Source organism: Primulina huaijiensis, chromosome 17 (assembly GCF_012295235.1).
Source record: "Primulina huaijiensis isolate GDHJ02 chromosome 17, ASM1229523v2, whole genome shotgun sequence".
In the NCBI taxonomy this organism is placed as follows: Eukaryota; Viridiplantae; Streptophyta; class Magnoliopsida; order Lamiales; family Gesneriaceae; genus Primulina; species Primulina huaijiensis.
The window spans coordinates 6139207-6147998 of record NC_133322.1 but is presented as its reverse complement, the minus strand read 5'-3'; the positions used below and the strand labels follow the sequence as shown (position 1 = coordinate 6147998).

The following is an 8792-nucleotide window of genomic DNA, read 5'->3' as shown; positions in this document are numbered from 1 at the left end:
CATTAAACCTTAAGAATTTAAAATGCAAGATTAAAACACTATTATACCATGCAAGAAGTAGTAATAATATTTGGTTAAGACAATTCAAAAATTGTAGTAAACCTCATTCAAATTTACCACTAAATGGTTTTCATAGTGTAATCATTTCTCACTTTTAACCTCCATAGTTATGGGTAATACATGCACCATAATTCTCCTTGAAGCTCCTCAGCCCATATTGCTAGCAAATAAACGTGAATAGACAGCAAGAAGGAGAAAATGTATCGGCTAGCAAGAGGAATCAGAATCATTTCAAATTGCATTCAAAGCCTACACTTGTAACTCCCATCTTAATGCATATAATGACACCTTTTAACACTCACCTTCATTGTCTAGCAAACCCACACTCTCACCCTTGAAAAATATCAGAAAATAGCAGCTTAGATTCGTGAGTTAGTAGCTGGAATAAAAGAATAATAGCAGCTACAGCAAGGTGAAGAAACAATTCAATTCCCATTCAAATTCTCACTTGTAACTCTCAACTAAATGCAATTCAAGACTTATTTAACACCTCTTATATCATTCACCTTCCCTACCTAGCCTTCCCCCACCCTTACATTAAAAATATCAGAAAGAACCAGCTGTTGAAATCGTGAAAACAGCACATAAATAAGAAAGGAAATCCAACACCGACTCCGCCGCACGTATTCGTCGTAGTGATTTGTTTTGTTCAAAACAAATTCCAGGCGTGTATATGTTGTTTCTTTGCTCTTCAATCAAGTCCTATAGATATTTTTAAACCATTATATAACCATGATTCAAGCTAAAACACGAAATTGACAGCAAGTTTCCAAGCAAAATCTGTACAGCTTTTCCTAAACTTCTTTGTTTTCAACTTCACGGGTAGCTAAGTTTTGTTGATTTCAGGATGTTGCTCGGTTCCAGGCTTCCATGGTTGCTTCTAGGAATGTTTTAGAGTGTGTTATGGTGTTATTGGTCCATTGGTTTACATCCATACATGCACAAACAAAGATATGACAGCAACATTTTTATGAGCACATAATTTTAGGTTCACAGTTTCTGTCATTGGATTGTTTAAAGGGGTGTTCGAATCTTGGCTGTCCTATAGACTGTAGCCATGGTTAGAGCCCTTCCTTATCATGTCTATGACGTGACCAAATCATCTTTTCAAAGCTTGTTTCATAGATCCCTCAGATTTTTACAGAAACATGACAAGTGCTCTTCGGTTTTCAAAATCTGATTTTTGGTGTGAGTAACTTTCGGTTTTTGGATATGTTGGATTAATTGTGGTTAGCTCCTAGCTCATAGCCATGGTTCATACAACACTTCATCATGTCTAGATCGAGCCATGGTCGATGAAATGGCCATTGGAATGACACAGGACAGCAAAACAATGCAATACATCACAATACATAGATTTAGGTGCTCTCGGTTGGTACTTTCTGTTGTCCTAGGTGTTTGTTCGAGTTGTGGCTGGCTTTTAGCCCTTAGCCATGGTTCAATCAATACCTTAGGATGTTGGTAAGAGTCCTTGGGCGGTGGTTCAAGCCCATAGTCATAAATTTCAGGATTTACACTACAAACACACAAAATGCTACTGCTGTATTTTGACAGCAACTTTCATTTCGGTTCAGGAGGTTTTTCTGAGTTCTTGGTTGGCTTTTAGCCCAGGACCTTGGACTGGACACTACCTTAATGAGTTAGGAAAATCGTGTTTTTGACCGTTCGTGATTTGGTCGAGTTTAGAGGTCGTACGAGATTTTACGGTGAAAGGTGCCAAAATGACTCTCGAAAGAGTGTTTTATGTTTTTGGATTCCTTTCGCCTATTTTCATGTTTTACAGTTATTATGCATATTTTTCAATATGTTTGGGGTATTTTTAATCATGGTTAAATGTCGGTTTAATGATTGGTTCGGTTTGGTACGAAGCCATGATTGGTCCTAATCGTCTCGTTTTTGATTCGGTTGTCAAGTTTAAATCAAGATAATATTATTTTCATGTGTCACATAATAGAGTTAAGTCGCAGCAAGCCTGGAAACGATCTAACTCATCCGGTAAAAATAAGGTTATAGTTATATTACGTGCATAAAAATATAAAATGTTTATTTTTGAGATATATGCGATATGTCTTGTGGCCACCTTACGCTTATGGGTTTGGAAGTCGGTAGGCGCAACCGAGGACCTCTCCACCCGGTGACTTACGACCGGTTTATGATTATGTATGGGTATGGACATCCAGTCCAAGGGCTGTGATTGATCTCTACCGCCCAGTATACTGTGGTTTAGTCTGATCAGGCGCTTACGTTATGTTATGGGCCACTTGCTTAGAAACATTATCTCTACCAGAAAATTATGATATGACATGACAGAGCTCTATTGAGCAAAGCTTTTACGTATAATTTTCAGATATGCACGTAATTATAATTATTCATGATACGATTTACACCATGCGCTTTACGATACTATATTTTTACGTTGCATGCGATTTTATGATATATTTACTTGTTATTCACGATATATACATGTTGAGTCTTTAGACTCACTAGACTTGATTGTTGTAGGTACCGATGAGGTCGAGACGGAGGGCGTAGATCAGTGAGCGATCTTGGGGCAGCAGTAGTATACCCGAGGACCTCATGTTTTAATTTATGCACCTTTTATTATTCAAACTCAGTTTTGATACGTTGGATTATTTTCAAATTGTTGTTTGAAAACAATATTTGATTCCGCTGTTATTTTAAAGTTAAAATTATTTACATGTTTATTTTATAAATTGGGCAAGTTATTTATTTATTTAGAAAATTTTTAATAATTCCGCAAAATTATGAATACGAAATACGGGCCTTTACAAATATGGTCCATATATGTATATTTTTACATTCTAATAACTATATATTTATACTTCATCGTTATAATTATATGTGTTATTTTAACGAAGCAACATTTAAAACTAAAAATATATTATGATAGCACATTAATTTTCAGAAAATTATGAATTTATATTACTTAATACATTAATAATTTGAAATTATATAGTTTTAGGAATTAATTATAATAATAAGTTTATATAATGAACTTACAATATATCTAATAAAAAAGTAAAATATTATTAACAATAGTTTAAATTTAATACAATATTTAATTTGTACAATTAATTTACTTGTGGAAAATACTGAAGGAGCTTAGACATAATCTTCTTCAACGCTACAACAACAAATTTCATGTTGATTATCCTTTCACTCGGATTCTCCATAGAACATTGTAAAGCTATCTCCATTATCGACACCAAGCATTCCAATTTTTCACTGGAATGTTTTTCTTCTCCTCCCAACAATTTCGAATCTATAACTCGTACAAACGCATTAGGCACAGAATCATTCACCCACCTCCTTAGGCTTAAATCCCCTGTAAATTTTGAATCGTTTGGCTTCGTACTTGTAAAAACTTCCATGAGCATTATACCGTAGCTATAAACATCGCATTTCACAGATACCAAACCTTCTAAACCATATTCTATGAGACCGAAGAAAACAAAGAAGTTCATCAAATGTTAGACGAATGAGAGTAAAAAAAATGTGGTTGATGGTGTATTGGAGTGAAAAATTGCATGTTTACCTGGTGCAATGTAGCCTAATGTGGCGAGGGTCCTTGTAAGCATAACACTGACTCCATCATTTAATAGTTTAGCGACTCCAAAATCGCTCAAATGGGCAACCATAAGGTCATCCAAGAGCACATTGCTTGGCTTTAAATCACAATGAACTATAGGTATTGAGTAACCATGGTGTAGATATTCTAGCGCGCATGCTACATCTATCATTATGTTTAGTCTTTGAACAATGTCCAAGAAGTTGTTTTCCGAATATAGCCACTGTTCGAGGCTTCCATTTGGCATATATTGGAGAACCAATGCCTTGAAGTCTTCGTTTGAGCATCTACTGATGACTTTGCAAAGATTTCTATGGCGAAGCCTCCGCAGGACTTCACATTCGGTATCAAAACTCTTGAATCCGCCTTCTGACTGCAAATTGAACACTTTTATCGCCACGTCCTCTCCATTTTGAAACGTCCCTTTATAGACAGAACCATAACTTCCCTTGCCAAGTAAATGGTTCTCGTTGAACCCTTCGGTGGCCTTCACAAGTTCCTGATATAAGACTCGTGATGGTGCAGTATCGAATGAACTATTTGTTGGGGTTTCTGTCTTGTTTTTCTTCCTGTATCTTGCAAGTATATATGAAAAGGTAATGGCAAAAACTAGCACTGAAATCCCTAGGAAAATATATACAACACGAAGAATCACTTTTTTCCTTTTGGACTCGGTGATAGTATTTTCGGGACAAGGTAGAACTCCATATTTAGAATCACCACAGAGTCCTACGTTAGACACAAAGAACTGGCTTGAAAAGGATTTAAAGGGGCCGCCGGTAGGGATTGGACCGCTCAACTCGTTGAAAGAAACATCAAAGTACTTGAGATACTGAAGTGTTTCTAATGACATCGGTATGGTTCCAGAAAGATTGTTGTGCGAAAGATCTAGTGTCTCCAAACTCAATAACTTATCGATTGACTGAGGAATAGATCCTTGAAATCTGTTTCGTGCCAAAGAAAGAAAGATAACACTTTGTAAGCCTCCAATTGAGCTAGGAATCAAGCTTGAGATTTGATTGTTTGACAAATCAAGGGTGGCTGCAACCTTCAGATTTTCGATATCTGAAGGCAGGACACCCGTTAAAAGATTTGCAGACAGATTCAACTCGAGAAGATCATTCAGTTTCCATAGGCTCCTCGGTATGACAGAATTTAATCTGTTGTTCCCCAAGTATAGTTGTCTTAGAGAAGTTAGATTTCCCATGCAATCAGGGATAGAACCAGTTATTTGATTTTGCTCAAGCCGCATTCCATTCAAATTCGGTAACATACAGAGACTATCAGGAATAGGCCCGCTTATTTTGGTGTGGAAAAGAGCTAATCCTTGAAGTTCTTTCAAGTTTACCAATGTATTCGGAATAGTTCCATTTAGTTCGTTACCATACAGGCTCAAAATAATCAAATTTTCAAGATTCCCAAACGCGTCCGGAATGCTGCCTCGAAGACCACAGTTGTAAGCATAAAAATATTGAATAGTAGTCGACAAATTCCCTACTGAAACTGGAAGAATTGCATTGAAAGGATTATCTCCAAAACCTAAATTTGTTAGGTAGCTGCAGTTTTTCATTGGACCGATGAAGCTTAGTTCTGATGTTTCACTAACAAAATTGTTCCCAAATAACATTAAAGTTTTTAAAAGATTCAACTTGCCAAAGGAGTTGGGAACTTGTCCGCTGAGATTGTTGGAAGAAAAGTTGATGATGGTGAGTTTAGAAAAATTTGAGATAGATTCAGTGATTTCTCCGAAGAAAAAATTGTCATTAAGGTAGAGTTCTTGCAGATTAGGTAGCCCATAACTCAAAATCGATGGAAGGTAACCCCTAAGCTGGTTCACTGAAACACTTATCATGTTTAATGTTGAGATGTTGAAGATATTTTTTGGGATATAACCGGTTAAGTGATTGACTCCCAAGTACAATATCTCCAAATTGTAAAGATTGCCCACTTTTTCTGGAATTGTGCCTGAAAAGCAAGAACATTTTGGTGTCAGTTTCTTGGATTCACAAGCTACATGAATCTCATCACTGACTATACCTATCAGCTTGTTGTAGCCAATATACAACATTTGCAGCATTGTTAAGTTTCCGATCCCTTTTGGTATGCTTCCAGTTATGTTGTTGTAAGACAATGAAAGAATCTGAAGTTTTGAGCACTCGCCAATGCTTTCTGGAAGCTGACCTACTATTTTGTTCACATGGAGATAAACCCTTTCCAATTGAGAAGGAGAAGAACACATGCCGGATGGAAAGGGACCTGTTAGATTACAGTTTGCGATGTTGACATATTGCAATGAGGAAATATTGAAGATAGATGAAGGTATAGAGCCCACAAGAAAGTTATCTCCCATTCCTAACTCCTCCAATATGTCAAGCATACCTAACTCTTCTGGGATTTCACCTGTCAAAATTGCTAAACTTCATAAGGACTTGGTATTGTTTTGAAATGGCGAAAGACAGTTAATAACATACAGATATCCATAATAAACCTACGTAAACAAGAAAGATTTGAAACCGAAACTCGTGACATAACCTCCTTGCACGATTAACAAGTTTAGAGAAACTCTATAGAAAGTCACGGCCAAAATATGTCAAGTTGGAATCCCATTTAACTTAGAATTGTTGTGGTTCTTGAGGTTCCAGCTATGGAAGAAACATATATGATAAGCATCTTTTCAAATTTCAATAAATTTTGATGTCCGAACAATAAGCTTATGCAAACATATAGAGTTTGGCACTTTACGTGGAGTTAGAGAGGTGTGTTGTATAAGCGGAAATGGTACTTTGAATCTAGTGAAATGAAAACCAATTTAGCACAAATTTTCAGTCAGGCAACTTTAAGTGAAGTTTTGATACCTGTAAAATGGTTGGAGCCAAGATACAATATTTCAAGTGAACTTAAGTTTCCAATTTCTCTTGGTATGGAGCCACTGAATTTATTGAATGACAAGGAAAGAAGATTAAGCTGTGAACATTCAGAAATATTTGGCGGTATGGGGCCTTCCAATGAATTGGAAGACAGATAAAGCCTTTTCAGATTCGACGTGCTGTGGCACATCCCTTCAGGGAGATTACCAAAGAACTTATTCCCTGTAAAAGCAATACTTTCTATGGTGGATATGTTGAAAACCGACACTGGTATAATACCAGTAAGATTGCTATATTGTAATCGCAATTCCCTCAGGTTAAACAAACTTCCAATCGATTCTGGTACGTTTCCCTGCAAAGGATTATATGATATATCCAAAACTTCGAGCTTGGACATATTCGTGATGGAACTTGGCATAGAACCAGTAAAACTATTATTCCGAAGATTCAAGAACCGAAGTTCAACCAAGACTCCCAACCAAGAAGGGATGTCACCGGTGAAGCTGTTGAACCCAAAATCCAAAAATCTCACTCTATGCAACTTGGCCAATTCTTTGGGAAGTTTGCCAAGAAACACGTTACCGCTCAAGTTGAGTGAAGCTAAAAACGAGAGGTTTCCGAGCTGTGACGGGAGATTTCCAGTAAGTCCCATGCCAGAAACGTCTAAAGCACTCACTCTTTGGTGGCGAGAACTGCACGTAACTCCAATCCATTTACATGTTGGGAAAGAAATGGACCAGTTTCGGGACAAAACATGAGAAGGGTCTAAACTGAGCTCGGATTTGAATGCAAGAAGCGCAGATTGATCCGTGGTTATGTTGCTTAACGACATGGCCAAATAAGCCATCAGAATATTTAAGAATGAAATTGCTTGAAGAAAAAATTGTCCCTTCACGCCCATTTCCAGAAAGAAGGGTGCTTCAAAAAATTTGACAGGTGACAAGAGTACGAATCTTGAAATGCATTTGAAGTATGTATAATTGTGTTATTTAATGAACTTCCGCTACATGATTGATACCCGTACTGTGTTGACTTCACAGACAAAGGAACATTTCAACATTAGAAAAATTTTAACCAACCAAATGAGACGGCCGGCAAGAATATTAGTTATAAATTTTGTAATGGTTTTCGTGGAGTTTAAAAGTTCAAAATGTTCGATATAAAGTTTTATATATTTCATAAAAATTTAGTGATATTCAATTTAAATTTTTGTAGAGTTTTAAAAAGTCATTCATATTTTATTTTTAAAACATCTACAAGAGTATGGAGTTAATCAAAATTTCAATAAACTTTTATCGACTTCATGAAATTCATCAAGCATAAGAATTAGAGCATACGGTACAACTATAAAATGAAAAAATTATTTTTGATTCAAACTAAATATTTGGATTGACATTTAACTTATAAATATTTCAAACTCATATATTATTAACTTTCATTTCTATTAAAAAATATATATACAAAATACTAGTTAATTTTTAATTTTTTCTACTTACACTGGTTTTCCTTTTCTTTGAATTTTTTAAAAACATATACTTCTTTTATTACTAACTTTTTTAAAAATCAAAAGTATTAACATTTTTCATTTTATTTTTCTAAATGTGATCACGAAATCTTTTGAAATATGAAATTATATTTATTAAAATTTTAATAAAAATATTATTGCATTACGTAACAAAAAAAATTATAATATTTTATTGGCTCATAAAATAAAAATTATTATTATTATTTTTAATAAGTAAAATGTTATTTTATAATATTTATTATATAACATTTTATGTTTAATTAATTNGTTTGATTGGTTATAGAAAGTTCAGAAATATACTTTTAAAATTGTACAACCATAAATCAATTAGGATTATTAATTAAATAAGCAGTTTCATCTGTTTGATGTTTTGCTTAAATAATTATCTAATACACATGAATTAATATAACATGAAAATCAAATGAAAATATATATATTTTTTTATGGGTGTCGCGAGATGTTTGCACGAATATCTTGCAAATTTATTTATTTATTTATCTTGAACGTGAGATGGACGTGTGAATATCTTGGGGAAAATATTAAATTCTTGCGAGATATTCGTGCAAACATCTCGCGACACCCATAAAAAAATATATATATTTTCATTTGATTTTCATGTTATATTAATTCATGTGTATTAGATAATTATTTAAGCAAAACATCAAACAGATGAAACTGCTTATTTAATTAATAATCCTAATTGATTTATGGTTGTACAATTTTAAAAGTATATTTCTGAACTTTCTATAAC

The 8792-nt window shown here is 34.6% G+C and overlaps 1 protein-coding gene across 2 annotated transcripts; it reads right to left on the bottom strand.

Annotated features, from left to right (window-relative positions):
* Positions 1-3094: 3094 nt before the first annotated feature.
* On the bottom strand, positions 3095-7479 carry LOC140962273 (uncharacterized). 2 transcript variants are annotated; one of them, XM_073421128.1, is made up of 4 exons: positions 6505-7479; positions 5687-6049; positions 3617-5614; positions 3095-3514 (listed from the first exon to the last, which is right to left on the bottom strand). In XM_073421128.1, exons 1-4 carry the CDS (start codon positions 7415-7417, stop codon positions 3153-3155), a joined length of 3636 nt encoding a protein of 1211 aa, XP_073277229.1. In that variant the 5' UTR covers positions 7418-7479; the 3' UTR covers positions 3095-3152. The 2 variants fall into 2 exon arrangements, with proteins under 2 accessions (XP_073277229.1, XP_073277230.1); XM_073421129.1 differs by having other exon boundaries at positions 5687-5830.
* Positions 7480-8792: the final 1313 nt, after the last annotated feature.